The 22,251-nt window shown below is 41.4% G+C and overlaps 1 protein-coding gene and 1 non-coding gene across 2 annotated transcripts in view; one reads left to right on the top strand and one right to left on the bottom strand.

Annotated features, from left to right (window-relative positions):
- The first annotated feature begins 643 nt into the window (after nt 1–643).
- LOC110931134 overlaps nt 644–22,251 on the top strand; it is a 32,210-nt gene continuing 10,602 nt past the window's right edge. The window contains exons 1-4 of the mRNA XM_022174540.2: nt 644–659; nt 868–1,111; nt 1,188–1,314; nt 1,706–2,041. Coding sequence (XP_022030232.1) covers nt 644–659; nt 868–1,111; nt 1,188–1,314; nt 1,706–2,041 — 723 coding nt within the window. The remainder of the gene's footprint in view (nt 660–867; nt 1,112–1,187; nt 1,315–1,705; nt 2,042–22,251) is intronic.
- LOC118490967 lies at nt 14,365–14,471 on the bottom strand. The gene has a single exon (XR_004890192.1). It is a non-coding gene; the product is annotated as a small nucleolar RNA R71 (small nucleolar RNA).

Here is a 22,251-nt window from a genome sequence, read left to right as displayed (position 1 = left end):
AAAGATTAAAAATAAAAAGTATTATACTAAACACTTGTCTTCACCAAGTGATGTAAGAGACTTAGGCAAACATGGCCTTGATTGTCAAGAACTCTTACGATCAATCTTGGATCCCGAGACGACTCACACACTCTATGATGGACAATGGATGATGGTGGTGGATGATGGTGTTGTGATGGTGGTGGGTGGTGGATGAAGTGTGAGAGAGGTGGTGTGCCAAGGGATGAGTTGCAATGAAACCAAGCACTCCTATTTATAGGCTGAACAGAAGCCTGGGCACGGCCCCGTGTTCACTGGGCATGGCCCCGTGGTGAGCAATAGAAGCTTCTACAGGTTTGTCTTTTCTGCTGCTTCTTGGGCACGGCCCCGTGCTCGCTGAGCACGGGGCGTGTTCAGTCTTCTGCCTTCTCTGTTTTGCTTGGGTGGATGCTGTCGAGGGGTCGGGCAGTCCACTTTTGTTCCCTTTCTTGTATTTATGTTAGATTTAGCTGTCTTTTTGCTTCTTTTGTTAATTTGAGCTCATTTAATCCTGAAAATACAAAAGGAAGACAAAAACACACTTTTTCCAACATTAGTACTTAAAAAGGGTTAGTTTTATGCCTCATTTGATGTAATTTATATGTTGCATTTTACACACATCAGAATGCGGTTTTTATCAGGTATATTTTTAGAGATAGCCCAAATTTGAAAATCTAATTTATATTTTGTAACAGTTATCAGGTATATTTTTAAAGGATAAAACCTAATTAATCGAAACCAAACTATCCCAAGCTTGAACAACATCCATACATTGAATATTGTTTATTTACACTTGTTTTATGTAACAGTCCTTATTTATGAATATTAATAAGTTTATTTTTGTTGTAGAAAATATGGCACGCAGTTCAGCAGGACGTGGTGAGGGTCAAGGTGCTAGTAGGGGTCAAGGTGGTGGTCGAGGTAGCGGATGTGGTGGGGGTCAAGGTGCTGGTCAAGGTGTTGGTAGGGGTCAGTTGCAGCACGAGCTTAATGATGTTGATGAGCATGTCGCTGCCGTTGGGCGTGGACCTGTTATTCCAGCTCCACTACCCACATTCGAAAATCGCAGTTGGATTTGGGTTGAAAATGATGAGTAAGTTTTTATATGTTATTATTCTCTTTATACGTGAATAAAATCATTACTAATGTTCATTCTTTTCGTTTTGTAGATTCAATGATCATGATAAAGTTTCTCGGACCATTGGATCCAACTTAAAGTCTATGTGGTTGGGTCCATGGAAAGGATGGAAAGATGTTCCTTCCCATCACCGCGAACGCTTGTTTGAGCGTTTTCAGGTGTATACTTACTACCCATTTGTATATGATAATGCTTATGACTTGATAAATAATTAAGGGTAAATTACTTTTTGAGTCCCTGTGTTTTAGTGGTTTTAACCATTTGAGTCCAAAATCAAAAAGTTTAACGCCCTGAGTCCCTAGTCATTTATTTTATAACGTTTTGAGTCCAATTTTGTTTATTTTATAACGATTTGAGTCCAAATAATTGGACTCAAAAGGTTAAAATTTGGACTCAAAAGGACTCAAATGGTTAAAGAAAATGCTTATAGGGACTCAGGTCGTTAAACTTTTTGATTTTGGACTCAAGTGGTTAAAACCACTAAAACACAGGGACTCAAAAAGTAATTTACCCAATAATTATATATTATTAATAAATGCTTTTATGTAGCAATACTATCGATGGGAAGATATTTCGAAATCATCAATTCACTCATGCTGGGAGAAGTGCATTAAGGGGAAGTTTCCTGATTTGTTGAAGAGGGCTCGTGATAAAGCCAAGGCCCTTGCGATCCAAGAGGGTGCGGAAGTTGAGAACGATTTGACTCCAATTCTTCCATTTAAGCCACTGTGGATGAGTCAAGAGTCTTGGGAATCGCTAGTGCATGCTTGGAATACTGTTTCATGGAAAAACAAAGCTTCTCAAAATAGCGATAACAGAGGAAAAGCAACGGGTGGCAGGCATACCCTTGGCTCGAAGAGCTTTCTCACGGTTAGAAAAAACATGGTGAGAAACGTTAATTTGTCATCTTTAAAACACACACACACACATATATATAGACACCGGAGTAAACACTAGTAGGACCCCCCGCACTTTGCGGCAGGCATTTGTTCGGCCTCTAGGGGTGAGCATAAATAGGGCTGACCCGAAAAAACCGATACCTGAACTGTAAATTACCCAAAACCGAACCTTAGCTATTAATAGAGGTATTAATTCGGTTCTTGTATTTTACAATTTTTGGGTTTCGGGTCAGTTCTTGAACACGAAAACCGACCAAACCTAGTGGACCGACTTTTACCAAGCAAATAGAATGGGCCAACCAGGCCCAGCAGCAATATAATGTTTTAACCTAAAGTCTTAAATCGCAACATCAGTTTGTTCATCAATAACAATGAATGCGGAACTGTTTCACCTACAATCTATAATTTATACTTATTTCTTCAAGTAATCCATCAATCTGCAATCTAACTTGGGTGCTTCTTTCAAGATATTATGGTAATCATAAATTTACTCGCCTGGGTTTGAATCTTCCTTTTAAATCATAGCATTATTAGTGTTTGATTATGCTGAATTGAATCAGCTATGAACTACTGTCACACCCCGATTTCCACGTGTATCACCGGTGGGCCCGGTGGGGGATTACCGTGACGTAGTTGGCAACAATATAGTCAAACCACACAATATTTAAATGCACAGCGGAAGCATAAAGATAGATTATATTTTAACCATCAAATGTAATATCCAAGTATCACAAGTAGTTGAAATGAATCCACAGGGGATCAAAATAAAAATAAAATATTGTTCATCAGATATTGGCATCCCAAGCTTGCGAGACTCTAACGATGCTAAGGAGTGGCCAGCCTATTACGTGTAGATCCTGCATTTAATCTTTTGGGGAAAATACGTCAGTTTACACTGGTAAATACATTCAACCGACACTTTTGAAAAAGGTTTAATAAAATTGATTTGAATGCACAAGGCACAAACTCTTTATAACTTGGGATAATTTATCAATTAAATCTTGTAAAAGAATTACATGTTCACTAAGCGTTCGGTCGCCCGTGTCATGCCGGGTTTAAGTTTAATAGACACGCCACAGAGCATAAAGCCGTGGCGGGAAAACCAACGGTTATACCTTTAATAATATAGACACATTTTCGGGTGTACGCCTACACCCGTGTGTCGGGGTCGTGGCCATTTCGTAAAATGATGCCAAGGATATCCGGGACATGGTCATTAAGCTCCCTAAGGCGTAAAGCCAACAAAACCAATTTTTAAACGGGTCATATTGATAATAACCAACTACTAATGAGTTGGGTCAATTGCCCGACCAAGCGGTATCTTTATATACCGTAACCCAAGCCCGTATAACGGAAAATAAGTTAAAAGTATTTACCTGAGCAAGTAATAACCTCAATCAAACAAATGCCAGTATCTTTTACTGGTCTCCTATTCTAGAACGAAGGTTTATAACAACCTATTAGAATCCTAACGGGTCTTTAATTTAGCCTTAGCTTAGACCGGTCAGTTTCAAAGGATAATTACGGTTTAATCGCGTGAAAAGCGAAAACCGGGAATGGAATGTGGTTTGGGCCCAACAAGTTTGAAGACTTGTTTTATATGGGTATAATAACCACACTCTGGAGTTTGAAGTAAAAACGATAAGGTTTGACCCGTTTCGGCTAGTTTATGTAAACTAGTTACATAAACCGAACCGTGCGCGCAAATGGCGTAACGGGTAACCGTAAGAGTCCTACACAGGCTTCCTAAGTTATTATGCTCTAAAGAGGTTGTGGTATCAGTAGGATACCTTCCTTTACGCCCATAACGAGTTTAAATCCAATATACGCCCCGTAGGGGTATTTCGGTCTTTTTAAAGATTATAAAAGAGGTTTCCGAGTTCTACAGGGAATCTGAGTTTTCCGAACAGTTTATAAAGTCCAAAATACTCCATTTATTATTTAAAATCAGTAGCAACTGGAATCGGGTCAAAATACCATGTAGAACTCAAGTTATGTCCGAAAAGGGTATATTCGGTAATTACCGAATCGATGCCATAACCGCAGGTTATGAGCAGGTTAAAAATAATTAAAAACCTTTAAAAATCCCAAAATATTATTTTACATCAGTGTGTAAAAGGTTTGGTGTCAAAATTTGGGTTTAGATAGGTTTTACGCTAAATGCGCCGTTTAATTACTAAAGTTTCCGTAATTGCGCTATTTAGCATAACTCCTATTCTAGACCTCGGATTGACGTGAAATTTTAGGGACATGCTTAGAATTAGTAACTAAGGTTATTGTCCTTTCACATGTCCAAACTTCTCGTTTTAAAGTAACAAGGGCATTATGGTCAACTTTTGAACTTTTAACGGAAATGTGTGAAAAACTCGGACAAACGATGAACCGGTCACAGAGGGTTATACCATCATGTAACCTGGTCCTAAGAGAGTCCTAAGGCATATCTAAATCATACCATAACGGGTCAGAACTGAAATTAAAGCAAAAGTCAAAGTTTTGCGACTTTCGGTTCCGAACCGGGTCAAAACAGTAAATGGTCGGATCAAACAAGCTTAGACTAGTTAATATACTTATTATCATGTTATATGAGTGTTAAAATAGGTTACACGCCATCTACATTACTGATTATGCATGAAATCGCAATTTAGCATTCTGTTGACTTTTTCTAAGCAAGTTTGACTCGACATTTGGACTAGTTAGAGTGGGAATCAGAGGGTGCCCTTTTAGGGGTTTAATGCCCACATAATTACCAACATATAACTACCTTTGATTCGACAAACCACTGGACCATTTGTGATTTATCGTTAAGTCAATTGTTAATTACGACGGATTGACTTTTGGGCTATAACTAAGCAAAACTTAACCAAGAAAGGGTGGAGCATACTTACAAGAGTCCTATGCACGACTAGGGATGAGAGATGAAGGCACTTGAGCTCCAGGAATGATCAGAAGAGTTGTTTGAAGGTGTGAAGAACAATGGTGCACTAAATGGCCTTTTATAGTAAACTTCACACCTTAGATCATTGACAACTAAGGCTACAAGTGTTCTTGGATGATCACCAAGTGTCCCTGAGTGCTAGGGGTCGTTTAGGGGGCGCCCATACTCTCATTATTGGCTCTAAGGTCGGTTAAAACACCAAACAGTGCTTCTGTCCACGTTTTCTGCATCTGGGGGTTGACGCGGCTCGCGTTAGTGATACATCAACTCTTACGCGGGTCGCCTGAATCCTAATGTCAGAGCCCGCATCTATACTGCCCGCGCGGCTCGCGTAAGATCCTTTGTTTCTTCAACGCGGCCCGCCTGAGACTTGTTTTTCAAGATTTTCAAATCTTTTGCAATTATTGCCCTGGCCTTTCGGTTTCGAAGGGGTAACTTTGCGTTTTGGGCCTTGTTTATTTACGAATAAGGGCCCCGTGGCTTTTACCCAACTTATTAACCCTTGGTTAATTTATTATTACCCGAAAAGTCATAACTTTCAATGTTTGACGCTTTTAACCCCTCGCATACGAATTTGATTATAACTTTCTCGTTTTAAAACGGAACTTCGCGAAATTTATATCGTACATTCTAGTGAGTGTAATTTACTGTTACAAAGTCTCGGGTTCGTTAAAGGGTCACTCAAAGGTACAACTTAAACATGTTGATACATTTAACCCCTGTAGTTTGTAATCTCTCGCTTTCTTCCATATCTCGTTTCGTACGATCCATGATTTATTCGATTGAAGGTACGAGCATCATTTCGGGGTACTATACAGTATATTTATCCCTTGTTGACATTTCAAACCCTCGAATTCACATACTTTCAATGTTTGTCAAATCTAGTCCTTTAATTAGTATATATTACCACGTGTAAACCTATGACACGTGTCAATACATCATTGGACGCAAAATTTCGAGGTGTTACATCCTCACCCCCTTAAAAGAAATCTCGACCTAGAGATTTATTGAAACAAATGAGGGTGCTTCTCCTTCATCGTGGACTCTACCTCCCACGTATATTCGGGACCTCTACGGGCATCCCATTTTACCTTCACTATAGGTATATACTTCTTGCGAAGTTTCTTAACCTGTCGATCCTCGATCGACACAGGTCTTTCAACGAACTTTAAGCTCTCGTCGATGTGTACATCTGTATGCGGTATAAACAGTGATTCATCAGCGAAACACTTCTTCAAGTTACAGATGTGAAACACATTGTGGATACCACTGAGCTCCTCCGGTAAGTTTAATTTGTAGGCAACCGATCCGACACGTTCGATTACTTCGAAGGGTCCAATATATCTCGGGCTTAACTTGCCTTTCTTACCGAATCGCATCACCCCCTTCCAGGGTGATACCTTAAGCAAAACCTTGTCGCCTACTTCGAAATTGAAAGGCTTACGCTTCAAATCTGCGTAGCTCTTCTGCCTGTCTCAGGCAGCTTTCAATCGATCGCGAATTTGGACAATCTTGTCCATTGTTTCGAATATTATACCAGGTCCTGTCATCTGGACATCTCCGACTTCTGCCCAACAAACGGGCGTTCTACACTTTCTACCATATAGAGCTTCAAAAGGTGCAGCCTTAATGCTTGTATGGTAGCTGTTGTTATAGGAGAACTCGACCAATGGTAGGTGGTTATCCCAGCTACCACCTAAGTCGATCGCACATGCATGAAGCATGTCTTCCAACGTTTGGATTGTACGCTCACTCTATCCATCTGTCTGAGGGTGGTAAGCCGTACTGAAGTTCAAACGTGTGCCCAAAGATTGTTGGAAACTTTTCCAGAAGTGTGACGTGTATCTGGTATCTCTATCAGAGATGATAGACACAGGCACGCCATGAAGGGCTACAATCTTATCTACAAACAACTGGGCTAGTATATCGGAGCTATGAGTCTCCTTTATGGGTAGGAAATGTGCTGACTTGGTCAGTCTATCAACTATTACCCATATTGTATCGTTTCCCTTCTTTGTCTTTGGCAACTTGGTGATGAAATCCATCGTCACCATTTCCCATTTCCACTCAGGAAGTTCAGGCTGTTGTAGCAAGCTCGACGGCTTTTGATGCTCGGCTTTTACTTGCGCACAAGTCAAGCACTTTGCTACATAGGTGGCTATAGACTTTTTCAAGCCTATCCACCAAAAGTTTGCTTTCAAGTCCTGGTACATTTTATTAGTTCCAGGATGAACAGAATATCGGGAACTGTGGGCTTCCTGAAGGATAACGTCACGAAGACCTCCATAAACAGGAACCCATATCCTTCCATTCAATCTCAGAATTCCATCTTTGCCATAGGATAACTGTTCTTCAATTACTCCTAGCTTCTCGTGAGGATAGTTAGCTTCTGACACAGCTTCCTTCTGTGCAGCTAACAATCTCTCATTCAGACTGTTCTTGATTCAATGCTCTTGGCATTGATCCTTATTGGTTTCACTCTTTCTTTTCTGCTTAAGGCATCTGCGACTACGTTGGCCTTGCCTGGATGGTATCTTATTTCACAGTCATAGTCGTTCAGAGTTTCCATCCAACGTCGCTGCCTCATATTCAGATCTTTCTGGTTGAACAGGTGCTGGAGGCTTTTGTGATCAGAATAGATCACAAATTTAATGCCATATAAGTAATGCCTCCAAAGCTTTAGTGCAAATACAATGGCACCCAACTCCAAGTCATGGGTGGTGTAATTCTTTTCATGCACTTTCAATTGTCGTGACGCATAGGCAATCACCTTGCCCCTCTGCATAAGCACACAACCTATACCGGTGTGCGATGCATCACAATATACGACAAATTCTTCCATTCCGTTAGGCAATGTCAACACTGGAGCATTGCTTAGCTTCTGTTTGAGGATATCAAAAGCTTCTTGCTGCTTAGGGCCCCAATTAAACTTTATACTCTTTCTAGTTAAGGAAGTTAGGGGTGCAGCAATTCTTGAAAAATTCTCGATGAAGCGTCTGTAGTATCCTGCTAGACCTAGGAAACTGCGAATCTCTGTAGGCGTCTTCGGCTCCTGCCAATTCATGACGGCTTCAACTTTGGCGGGATCCACTTGGATACCACACTCACTGAATACATGTCCAAGGAATTGGACTTCTCGTAACCAAAATTCACATTTAGAGAATTTGGCATAAAGCTTTTCTTGATGGAGTAGTTTAAGAATACATCGGAGATGCTTCTCATGGTCAGTTTGACTCTTCGAGTAAATGAGGATGTCATCGATGAAGACAATGACAAATTTATCCAAATACGGCTTGCAGACGCGATTCATGAGATCCATGAATGCGGCAGGTGCATTAGTGAGCCCAAAAGGCATCACTAGGAACTCGAAATGACCATATCGAGTCCTGAATGCAGTCTTGTGCACATCTTCATCCTTGACCTTCAATTGATGGTACCCTGACCTTAGGTCAATCTTGGAAAAATAGCTTGCTCCTTGCAACTGATCGAATAGATCGTCGATCCTGGGAAAAGGATACCTATTTTTGATTGTAACTTTATTCAGCTCACGGTAATCGATGCATAGACGCATCGAACCATCTTTCTTCTTGACGAACAGGATCGGTGCTCCCCAAGGAGATGAACTGGGTCTAACAAAACCTTTGGCTAGCAGATCATCTAGCTGCGTCCTCAATTCTTTCATTTCCGTGGGTGCCAATCTATATGGTGCTCTCGCAATAGGCGCGGCTCCTGGAATGATGTCGATACTGAATTCCACTTGCCTATCCGGTGGCAAACCAGGCAGTTCTTCCGGGAAAACTTCAGGATAGTCAGAGATGACTGGGATGTCTTCAATCTTGGGTTTCTCCTCCCCAATAGTCACCTGTGCCATATAAATGACACATCCTTTCTTCAAACATCTGGATGCCTTTAGCATAGATACTTGCGCAGGCAATCCATGTCGAGTATCTCCCTGGATGGTAAGTGGTTCTCCAGACGGAGTCTTGATTACCACTTGTTTCTTGTTGCACACAATTTGGGCTTGGTTATGCGATAACCAATCCATACCCAACACTACGTCGAAACCAGCGAGTTTAAAGGGTAATAGGGATAAAGGAAATGAGTGATTCCTAATGGATATAACACATCCATCTAAAACAGTTGAGACTGTTCCCATAGTCCCATCAGCTAGTTCTACTTCATATTTCACATTCAAGTTTTTAATAGGCAATTTTAACAACTCACAGAACTTATCATCCACAAAGGATTTATCCGCTCCAGAATCAAATAACACTCTTGCGAATACATTATTGATAAGGAACGTATCGGTTATGACGTTGTCGTTCTGGATAGCCTCTTGAACATTCATCTGAAAGACCCTCGCATTGGTCTTTTTCCCCTCTTCAGCCTTCTTCACTATCTTCGGGCAGTTAGTCTTGATGTGCCCTTTTTCGTTGCAACTATAACAAGTTGCATCCTTGAGTTTCTTGCACTCAAGAGTCCTATGCTCAGAGGACTTGCATATCCCACATGCCTTCGGCTGGGATTTCTGCTCATACCTGCACTTTCCGAAGTGGTGCTTTTTGCAAACATTGCACTTGGGCCTATCGCCCGACTGTCGATCATTCTTCTTGTTCTCTGACCCCTTCTTGTGGTCACGATTCCCCCGGTGCTTCTTGTTAGACCTACGTGAATCATCATCTTCACGTTTCCTCTTCTCACTATCAGCATTTCTCAGAGATCTCTGTCTCACTGCATCCAGTGTGAGAGACAGAGATATATCTGCCACGGATCTAAAAGTAGCAGGCCTAGAAGCCTTCACGCTAGCTTTTATCTCTGGGGCCAAACCCCCAATAAAGCGCGCGATCCGTTTAGGTTCCAGTGTTACAAGGTACGGAACCAATCTCAACAGAGTGTTGAAACTCGTGAGATATGCCTGGCAATCCAGGTTCTTCATGACCAACGATAGGAAATCAGATTCTATCTTCTCAACCTCGTGCTGAGGGCAGTAGTTTTCTTTAATGAGAGCAATAAATTCCTCCCATGACATGCTATACAAAACAGCCTTCCCAGAGGCTTGAACCAATGATCTCCACCACGCTAGGGCTTCACCCTTAAATGACTGGGATACAAACTTCACCACATCGCTCTCAGCACAACCACTAATGTCCACCACGGTGTCCATTTCGTCTAGCCAGGTCATACAATCCACCGCGCCTTTTTCCCCAGTAAAATCTCAGGGTTTGTAGGAAACGAAATACTTATACGTGCAACCCCTGGCGTGAGGTGCATCATCGACCACTTTCTTCTTAGGATGGACACTATTCTCATTTGATGAGTGTCGATCGTCATCCTTCTTAGGTTTAGGCTGGGTCGAGGGTGGTTTGCTGTGAGGTTCAGAATGGGTTTTTGGTTTAGAGTGTGGTGCAGATCGGGTCCTGCTTCGAGACTCGGTGTATTCTTCGTACTGCCGATCCAAGGCCGCCTTAACAGCGCCGTCTACTAGAGCTTTCAATTCAGCGCCTGTTATATGAATTTGGGCGTTATCATTGTCATCCTCCTTTGAATGACTAGTAGCTCCATTTGGGTCAGCCATCGCGATCTTGATCTGCTACAAGGAATATGATAGAATTTTATTTAGGAGTTTATTATGGAATTGTCTTTTATGGCAATTCATTAACCATGGTAAACATAGACCATATTCGGTTAATTTGTTACTCACTTTTATTTAGGATTTGAATATAACTTATCCTAATTACAACAATATTGTTAGTGGCACAAAAGCCTAGTCACAAGGACGTTTTATAATATAAGCCAGGATTTCAGAGAATCAAGGCATGAAGGTTTGAACCAGAGTTCTTTTACCCTTTTCTGACAGGGAGTCATAGACTACAACTTTCTGTTGTCTTATATGACAATAAATATGGCCCGTAGGCACTACATCGCTAATGGATGATTTAACCCATGATTTATAAATCATTAACTTCGGTCTTGGAATCCTTTGAAGGATTCTTATATCAGAATGACGCGTGTGATTTTAACGAGTCACATCTACCAAGAATGTTAACATGTTTACAGAGGTTAACAGGAATCTGAACCTTTTACTCAGGTCTCACCATCTTGGCCGGGTCTTTTAATGACACCAGACTAGGTCTCACCATTAAAATTCTTTATTTAGGCAGACTTGTTTAAAAGGAATGATTTTTAATTTATTTCATATAATAATGTATTAAAATGACAAAAATGAAATTTATAAACTTAACATTCCATTAATCATAATAATGATTACACACTGCCCTAAACGGGAATTTTAATAGACAAATACCTATGCAGAGGTTTACAGAAAACAAGTCCACGCAGGGACCAAATACAAGGATAGATGTCCGCACAGGGACAAAAAGATAAGTCCACGCAGGGACTGAAAGGCAACTGTCCACGTAGGGACTAAACACAAATAGATGTCCACGCAGGGACTTGATTAAAATAGGAAATACAATAGAACATATAAAGACTAATGATCTCGATTCTTCTTCCCCTTTAGCAGGTTTGCTAGGCCTTTAAGTAATCCACGATTGTTCTTACGTTCTTGCTCAAAGTCTCGTTCTACCCTATTTAAACGGTGAAGGATCTCTTCCTGCTCCGGTGGGGAAAATCGTGGCTGCTGCGATGGTTGTTGAACCGGAGTTCTAGTAGGTGTTGGATACCCATGAGCTGCGTATCCTAATCCCCAAGGGTTTCCACAAGGTCCTTCGTGATGGAGGGCGTTGTAATTGGCCGCTACCACGTATGGGTCGGCATCCGCATAATTATAGTTATAGTGCGTGTGAGCTGGCTGCTCAAACGGGTTGTACGCTGTGGAACCGACGTACGCTGATGGGTGGTCCATTGGACAACCCTTAAGCGTGTTAAAAGATGAAATAATCCTTCACTTAATCGATCTTGAAGTAGATAACTACTGTGCTTATGTTTCAGGTGCGGTTCGGGAGCTAAAAGACGGATTAAATGCAGCTTTAGAGATTTTGGTGATGAACGGGTCGAGCATGGAACAAGAGACAAAACAAAGAAGACAAGTCCGCTCACCACCATAAATTACGGTCCTACCGTAATTTACGGTGGACCTGGATTTCATATGTTCCCCACCGTAACACAGCTTCTACACACCGTAACATTTTACTGTCCACCGTAATTTACGGTGGAGCCGTAAATTACGGTGGAATCTGCGAGAAAACATGTAACTGCCACAATTAAGTAGTTTGATGGTGTCTTTTCATCATTCCTCATCATTGGACGGTTGGAGAACATCTTGGGGGCGATTTTTGCTGTTTTTGCTTGGTTTTGAACAATTGCTATCATCCGGTTTGTATTTTCGATTCGTATGAACATTGGTTTGATTATGATGATGATTCACCAAGCCATGTCCGGCTAAACTCTTCGGTGATCATCTTAGGTGAAAGTTTCTTGAACTTTTGTGTGTTTTATTTCTGAATTTCTAGAATGATAACTTGCGTTGCTTGAATATCATGGTGTATGTTTGATTGCTTGTAACTTGTTAATCGATATTGCAATTTCTAGTCTTAATCGTACGTTCTTGGTGCCGTTGGCAATCGAGATATCACGGGAAGGGTTAGGGGTGGTTATTGATTAATTGGTCATCGGGAAACAACCTCGCGTTTATATAATCCAAGTACTTTGTTCCCTTTTATCACTTCAATCATCTATACATGAGTTATGTCTATGTAACTCTTTCTAGTTGGAATTACACACAATTGTTTAAAGAAACTGAAACCTAAGGTGATCATTGTTCTCTCCTAATCTGTTTTACAACCAACATTTGATTTGAAATTAGTTTTTAATTTAGTTTTCTAAAACAACAATCCAAACTCTTGAATTCTAATTTCTGCAATTTAGTTTAATTTTAGTTTAAGTACAAAGCTATACAATTGACATACCTTCCACATACTCCCTGAGTTCGATACCCTCTTACCACTATCTATAGTTGTTTGGGGATTAAATTTGCATGACCCACGACATCACGTCAAATTTTGGCGCCGTTGCCGGGGAGTAGTGCGCAACGTGTGTTAGTTTAATAGTTTTGTTTGTTATTTTCGGGTTTACGTTGGTTTTTAGTGTGCAGGTACTTCAGGTGTATGCATACTAGAGGCTCTCACAGGTCATCACCGCTATCGTTTGATCCGGAAATTGAAAGAACACTAAGACAAAACAGAGTTTTAGTACGAGAAAACAAAATCATTGGTTCACCCACTTCACCCATTACACCAAGAAACATCATGGTTGATTCTCAAATTCCACCTACAACGGGTCAAACGACCTCATCCTTTATACCTACTTCCACCCAACCATCACCAAACACCACATTACCTAATACCACTGCCGAATTCACACCACCCAATGTCACCCAACCAATCACCACTCAAGCTGAACCCGCCATCACCTACAACCCATCCACCACAATCCCACCATTATCCCACTTCTTTCCCCCAACTACGGGTCAATCATCATCCACCTTCACAATTGCACCCAATTCAACTATTGTGCATACTACTTCATCTTTTAGACCACAACAACAACAATCGGGTTTTCAGTATTCGACCATCCCATTTGGGCAAACTTCGGGAATTCAAGGAGATGGTTATGATGAGGGATTTGAAGATTTTGAGGGTTATGAAGAGGATGGGTATTTTTATGGAGGTTATGGTGATCAAGGAGATTTTGGATACATTCAAAGTCAATCCCAAGGGATGGCAAGTGTTGGTGGAATGCCGCAACAACAACTTATACCACAACACATTCGGCCGAGACCACAAGGGCCACCAATGCAACAACCTATTCCATTGCAACAAGTCCGGCCACAACATGTACAACAACAATTTCAAAGACCACCTCAACGCCCACCGATGCGACAACAACAGTTTCAACAACCAATCGCACCACAAGGGCAAGTACCAAGGCCAAATGGTCTTATTATTCCAAGAGGTAGGTATGGTGTACCAAGGAGACACCTTAGAGAAAATGTGAGGGGCATTGAAGCACATTTTCGGCCGGTAATCACGCAAAACCCTTCACCGGTAGTCATTCCTCATAATGATCAAGGGCGAACATTTGAAGTAAGAACCAACTCTTTGCAAAGTTTACCAAAGTACAAGGGGTTGGCAACGGAGGAGCCTTATTTTCATTTAGAGGCTTATGACTCGATTTGCAACACTCTTGGGAGTCAAGGGTTTTCGGCTGACGATATTAAATTGGTTTTGTTCCAATTTTCCTTGGAAGATAAGGAGAAGAAGTGGTTTTACACGTTACCTTCGGCATCCATATATACATGGGGAGAGATGCAACAAACTTTCTTGGATGAGTTTTACACCGCCCAAAAGACCAATGATGCAAGGAAGGGGTTGAGAAGCTTTCAACAGCAACATGGTGAGATGTTTCATGAGGCGTTCGAGCGCTTCAATATGATGATTAAAAATTGCCCTCACCATGTAATTGAATTGTGGGAGTTGATGAATGCCTTCCACGAAGGGTTGAGTGCCGAAGATGCACGTGATTTGATGTCTATTACCGGTGGGACTTTTGGAACAAATTATGGGAACGAATTTGGGAATTGGTAGAGGAGGGTTGTTCAAGCAATGGATAGCTAAACTCTTTATGTTCATCTTTAGTTGAAGGTTTGTAAAGACAAGTGTGCTTGATTTCATATTTCTAGAATGGTAAATTGAATTTATGTTTTATTTATCATGGTGTGTTCTTATTTGCTTGTAAATTGTTGATGCTTATGATTATTCTATTTTGAAACCATACGTTCTTGGTGCCGTTGGCAATCGAGATATCATGGGTAGAACTAGGATCGGGTAAGGGTCAATTGGTCATCGGGTAACAACCTCACGTTCTAGGAATCTGAGTACTTAGTTCCCTTTCATCACAACAAGTAATTGCACATGAACTATGTCTATGTAGTTCTTTCTAGTGAATGATAGCACAAATGTTGAAGCAAACCGGAAACTAAAGATGGTCACTCGTCTCTAATTGTTTACAACCAAAACTTTTCTTTTGCAATTTAATTAGTTAATCTTAGTTTTAAAAATCAACCAATCAAACCCACTCTTGAATTTATTTTTCTTTCAATTTAGTTTACTTTAGTGAAGTTAGACATACATCGAGATAGCACATATTCCACAAACTCCCTGTGTTCGATACCCACTTACCTCTATCTATATAGTTGTTATTGGGATTAAATTTGGCTGTGACCACGACATCACGTCAAATTTTGGCGCCGTTGCCGGGAACTGCATAGTTGTTCTTGGAAAGCATGGCAACTACATCAAAGAGGAAAGCTCAAGCTTCAAGAAGAGCCCGACCGACCACTACCCGACCTCAAGTGCACGCTATAGATGATGGTAATGTTCAAACCACTAACCAAATATATGATGTTTGTGCTTTATGTAATGAAATAGGTCATGCGGCTGAAAATTGCCAAGGGATGTTGGACGGGCAATACGAGGAAGTCCATGCGCTTCAAGGTCAAGGTCAAGGAGGAGGTGGTAGGAACTACAACAACATGAACTCTAATACCTACCACCCCGGGTTGAGGAACCACCCGAATTTTAGATATGGGAACCCTTCAAATCAAGCAAACCCGAATTTTCAAGGTAGCCAAGGTAACTTTGGTTCACGCCAATCTTACAATAACCAAGGTGGATACCGAGGCGGAAATAACCAAGGTTATCAAAAGCAATACCAAACGGGTCAAGAACAAGGGGGGTCTTCGGGTGGAAATGAGATGATGGAGATGCTAAAGAGCATGCAAATGGAGATGCAAAAACGGAACCAACTTGATGAAGTGCGAATGCAAAAGGATGAGGTTCGTGATAAAAGCATCCAATCACTAACAACCCAAATGGGTCAATTAGCAACCGATGTGGCGGAATTGAAGAAAGGTAAGGGTCAACTTCCAAGCGACACTAAGGTAAACCCTTCACATGGTTCGTCACGAGGTAATGTTAATATTAATCATGTTAGTGTATTAAGAAGTGGGAAAGAATTTAAAGCCAATTTGTCACCCGAATTGGTTGAGGGGGTAGTTGAGGATGTCACGGGAATTGAAAGTGATGATGAAATTTCACCGGTTAAACTAAAAGAAACAATTGTTAAAAAACCGGGTTTGGGTGAAGATGAAAAGAATGAAAAAGTTGAGGGTGAACCGAGTCAAGTTCCGTTTCCATCGGCCTTACTTGACCCGGGAAAGAAAAATTTTATTGTGTCGAGGGGTCCTCAAAAAGAGGAGATGTGGGATATGTTTAAACAAGTAAAAATAAATCTCCCACTCCTCGATGCAATAAAACAAGTCCCCGCTTATGCAAAATTCTTAAAAGAATTATGTACACAAAAAAGGCAAAACAAGAAGAAAGTGCCTAAGCGGGTGGATTTAACCGGGCAAGTAAGTGCGGTGTTAAATGGGGAGCTTCCTCCTAAGCTCCAAGATCCGGGCACGCCATTGATTAATGTACAAGTTGGTAATTTTCAAATGGCTAAGGCGTTGCTAGATCTTGGAGCCGGAGTTAGCATTTTACCGGGGGGCTTATATGACCAATATGACTTTGGTCCGTTAGCAAGGGTGGAGACAACGGTTGTTTTGGCCGATTTGTCTCATAAGTTGCCTCGGGGTATGGTTCAAAATGTAATTGTGAAAATTGATGAGTTTTATTACCCGGTGGACTTCTTAGTCTTGGATTACTCATCGGCGGACCCTAAGCAACAACAAAATATAATTTTGGGTCGGCCATTTTTAAGCACCGCACATGCTATTATTGATTGTAGATTTGGTACAGTTGATATGGCTTTTGGAAATAGAAAAATGCGTTTGAATGTTTTTACTAATAATTCTAATGCTAACGGTGTGGATGAGTGTTTCATGGCAGATATAGTAGATGGATGCAACCCGCATGAGTATGAGGAGGATGGTTTGGATATTTGCCTGTGTGACTTTTCTGAACAGGTACATGCTTATGCACTCCGGGTTGAAGAGGAAGCGCAAGATGCTATGGCGTTGAAAGAAGGTAGACCACCATGGACCCACCAATTCGAGGGTCTACCGGCGGAAATAGACTCGGGTACTAAACCATCACTAGAGGAACCGCCAAAGTTGGAGCTCAAAGACTTGCCGAGCCATTTGAAGTATGTGTTTTTAGGGGATAATGACACTTTACCGGTCATTATTGCCTCTAATTTGGAGTTGGCCCAAGAGCAAGCATTGTTGGAAGTCTTGAAGGAAAACAAGGGAGCTATCGGATGGACAATTGCCGATCTCAAAGGAATTAGTCCATCAATTGTCATGCACAAGATCATCACAACCGAAGATGCCAAACCGACACGAGAAGCTCAAAGGCGGTTGAACCCGAACCTAAGGGAGGTAGTTAAAAAGGAGGTAATTAAATGGTTGGATGCGGGAATCATCTATCCAATTTCGGATAGTGCTTGGGTGAGTCCCACCCAAGTTGTGCCTAAGAAGGCCGGCATTCAAGTGGTCAAGGATGAAAGTGGTGAACAAATTGCCACCCGACCGGTTACCGGGTGGCGTGTATGTATTGACTACCGAAAATTGAATGCCGCCACTTCTAAGGACCATTTCCCGCTACCTTTCATTGACCAAATTATTGAAAAATTGTCGGGTCAAAAATATTATTTCTTTTTAGATGGGTATTCGGGTTACAATCAAATCGCCATACACCCGGATGACCAACACAAGACCACCTTCACTTGCCCATATGGCACCTTTGCCTTTCGGCGAATGCCATTTGGCTTGTGTAATGCTCCGGCAACCTTCCAACGATGTATGATGAGTATCTTCTCAGACATGGTTGGAGAGTCGCTCGAAGTATTTATGGATGACTTCTCCATTTTTGGCACTACTTTTGATGCTTGTCTCAACGAATTACAAAAGGTTTTAAAAAGGTGCGTTGAGAAAAATTTAGTGTTAAGTTGGGAGAAAAGTCATTTCATGGTGCAAGAGGGCATTGTGTTGGGCCATGTGATTTCTGAAAGGGGGATGGAGGTGGATAAGGCAAAGATACGGGTAATATCATCTTTGCCACCTCCTAAAAATGTTAAGGGTGTAAGGTCATTCTTGGGACACGCGGGTTTTTATAGACGTTTCATTAAGGGTTTTAGTGTTATCACCAAACCCCTATGCAACTTGTTATTGAAAGATGTCCCATTTGATTTTACTAACGAGTGTATGCAAGCTTTCACTGTTTTGAAGGAACATTTGGTCAAGGCGCTTATTCTGCAACCACCCGATTGGTCAAAGCCGTTCGAGATAATGTGTGATGCGAGCGACACCACTATTGGTGCAGTTTTGGGTCAACGGGTTGACAAGAAACCGGTGGTTATTAACTATGCAAGCAAAACTTTATCCGAAGGGCAACTTAATTACACCACAACCGAGAAGGAATTACTAGCGGTGGTGTATGCTTTGGATAAGTTTCGCTCGTATATTTGGGGAAGCAAGGTGGTGGTCTATTCGGATCATAGTGCGGTCCGGTACTTGATGGAGAAAAAGGACGCGAAGCCACGGTTGATTCGGTGGGTTTTATTGTTACAAGAATTCGATCTAGAAATCCGAGATAAAAAGGGAAGTGAGAATGTAGTAGCGGATCACTTGTCTCGGATTCCGGTGGAAGGGACCGATGATGTGAGTGAAATTAATGAAAGTTTCCCTGATGAGCAACTTTTAGCCGTTTCCACTTTCGTTACACCGTGGTATGCTCATTATGTCAACTATTTAGCCACGGGTGCCATCCCAAGTCATTGGACCAAAAAGCGTCGACAACAATTCATGGTTCAAGTGAAGCAATACATTTGGGATGAACCGGATCTCTTCAAGATTGGACCGGATCAAGTTATACGAAGGTGCGTGCCCGAAACAGAAGTGTTGGAAATTTTGACCCATGCTCATTCGTCCGCATGTGGGGGTCATTTTAGTGGGCACAAAACAGGCTATCGGGTTCTTTCTTGTGGGTTTTATTGGCCCACCATTTTCAAGGATGCAATTAAGTTCGCTAGAAATTGTATTAATTGTCAAAAGATGGGAAGCATATCGAAAAGGGATGAGATGCCATTACAACCAATCTTGGTTGTGGAGATATTTGATGTATGGGGTATAGATTTTATGGGTCCCTTCCCGAATTCAAATGGCTTTCTATACATTTTGGTAGCGGTGGATTATGTCTCGAAGTGGATTGAGGCTATTGCAACACGAACAAACGACCATTCGGTTGTTTGTAAATTTGTTCAATCCAACATCTTCTCTCGCTTTGGAATCCCGCGGGTTATTATAAGCGATGGTGGTTCGCATTTCAAGAACTTCAACTTTGGGAAATTATTGAAGAGGTATAGCGTGAACCACCGAGTTGCCACACCTTACCATCCGCAAACAAGTGGACAAGTCGAAGTGTCCAACCGTCAAATCAAAGAGATCCTCATGAAGACGGTAAGAACGGATAGAAAGGATTGGTCGAGCAAGTTAGATGATGCTTTGTGGGCATACCGAACGGCCTACAAGACTCCTATTGGTACAACACCTTACCGGATGGTGTATGGTAAGGGTTGTCACTTGCCAATGGAGTTGGCGCATCGGGCACATTGGGCAATCAAGACGGTCAACGCGGATTATGATGAGGCGGGTAAGTTGAGAAAGTTGCAATTGAGCGAGATAGAGGAGATTCGGGATGAGGCATACGAATGTGCATCGGCCTATAAAGATAAACTCAAGAAAGTGCATGATGCGAAATTGCGAAAGAAAACGTTCGAAGTGGGTCAGAAAGTTTGGTTGTATAACTCACGATTGAAGATGTTCGCGGGCAAGCTTAAAAGCAAATGGATGGGTCCGTATGTCATTCGGAGAGTTGGACGATTTGGTGATGTAGACATCCAAGACGAGCAAACATTGAAACAACAAACGGTGAACGGTCACCGCTTGAAGCCGTACTTGGAGGGAAACGACATCAATAACTTGGAGCTTGGCAAAGCGGGCTACATCTTGCGCCCGGTCGATGAAGAACAACCATGAGAGGCCCAGGTTCGGTAGTGTATATAGTAGTATTTTGTTTTGTTTTGTTTTGTATAATTTGCACAATTGCCATAGTTCCTCGAAATCCGTGTTCGAAACAAGTGTGGGGATGTTCGGGTCACGAATTACTCTAACATTGTGTTGAGGACAACACGGGATTTTTTGAGGGGGTAGGGTAATTTTTACAAGTTTTTGAAAAAAAAAATTAAAAAAAAACATAAAAAAATCGAAAAAAAATTAAAAAAAATCTAAAAAATTTGCACTTAAAATCTCAATTTTTAGCGAAAGCAGGGTTGCCCAGTGTTCACCGTAATTTACGGTTCTACCGTAATTTACGGTGAAAAGGAATCATGGTTGGTATTTACGGTAAAACAGTACTGACTTACGGTAAAATTTAATGATCAGGTCTCACCGTAAATTACGGTGAGACCGTAATTTACGGTGGAGCTAGGAAATTTTGGGGTTTTACGGTATTTCAGTACTGATTTACGGCACAGAATAAAGGTTCAGGTTTCACCGTAAATTACGGTGAGAACGTAATTTACGGTGCGGGGAATTTTCATGTCCGTCGTTTGGGTATCCGGTTTATACATAAAAAATAATAATAATAAAACACAAAATCACGTGCCTTCACCCCAACCACACAATTTCTTTTCACTCTACATCCATCCATCTTCTTCTTCACATCCCCATCACAACTCTCCATAATCTTCTTCTTCTTCCCATAATTCCTTCAATTTTTGTCCAAATCAAGTGAAATTTTAGTCTAACTTGACTAATTTTTCACAAGCTTGTTGATTTTGACGAGAGATTTAGGAGAAAACACTGTCTTTGGGTCCGAATCCCAAACCCTAGTTCGAGATTTTTGGGGGTTTTTGGAGTTTTGGGTTTCACAAGCACTGGTGCATCTTCAAACAAAGGTATGAAAGCTTATTTGTTAGATTTTGATGCTACATTGTGAAAAGTAAGGTGACCTAGGTTATTTGTTCTTACTCACTTGCTTGTTTGTAGATATGGTTATGAAATTGATTATTTGAACATAGATATGGTTATAGATGTAGGATTTGTGGTTAAAGTAGTGAACTTTTGGGTGTCTTTACATTGTAGAGACACCATGCCCAATTTTTGAAAAATTTTTTGATATACTTTTGGTTCACTAACATCTACAACCATGATAACAAGCAAGTGTGGGGATGTTTTGGAAAAGAGGGTTTAATTTTGTGTTTGCTTTTGTTGCTTGTCTAATGTGTGTAGGAAATGGCTAAGACAAAGGAACAAGCGGGATCGAGTTCATCATCATCAAAAGGGAAAGGCAAACAAAAAGAACAACCACCGCGAAAAAGGCAATATATGGGTCGTATAAGTGAAAGCGAGAGTGGGAGTGAAGAAGAGATGGAGTTGGATCCGAGTGAAAAGCCGGTGTGGAATTCGGGTCCATTAGATGATCAAGCAGAGGAGTGGCAACCGACACTTTACCATGACTGCATGAATAAGTTGAAGAACAAGGCGGCGGCCTTCATTTGTGAACGAGAGGTTCGGGAAGTGGAGTTTCAGCAATTTGGGGTGTTTGATAAGTTTCGGGCGCTAGGATGGGAATCGGCGCTCAAATGTTTCGACAAAGACAAGAGTAACCTGTTCATGACAGAGATACAAGAGTGGATGGCAACCTTGAAATGTCACAACTTTAACAAGCCGTCACAGATGAAGTTGATTGGAGAGGTACACGGGGTACCGGTGGAGATGTCATTCGACACTTTGAAGAAGCTCGGGAAGTATGATAGTCTCCCGGCTCGTGAGTACATGATTCCCACTCTCGATGATCTCTTGCTCAAACCGGAGAAACATGTTAGATGGAATGATATGTTGGCAGCAATATTTTTACCCGGTAAATACAGTGGTATTCTATACCGGAAGAATTTAAAGATAGAAGCTAAATTGTTGCATACAATCTGTCTTCTCAATGTCCTTCCACGAAGGGGAGACAAAGAACAGGTGAGGTTTCCGGAGGTACCCGTTCTTTATTCGTTGATGCATGGGGCTCCATGTTTCCCGATACGTTACCTTATTACGCACCACTTATGGATCTGTCGGAATAAGTATGGAAGAGACATCGTCCCGTATTGTCGAATAATTACGGGATTGATGAAACAACAGAAGGCGATAACATCTGAAGATCGGGGGGTAACAAAAAGGCACCAGC

Source organism: Helianthus annuus, chromosome 3, assembly GCF_002127325.2.
Source record: "Helianthus annuus cultivar XRQ/B chromosome 3, HanXRQr2.0-SUNRISE, whole genome shotgun sequence".
Classification (NCBI taxonomy): domain Eukaryota; kingdom Viridiplantae; phylum Streptophyta; class Magnoliopsida; order Asterales; family Asteraceae; genus Helianthus; species Helianthus annuus.
This window is presented reverse-complemented; position numbering and strand designations above follow the sequence as displayed.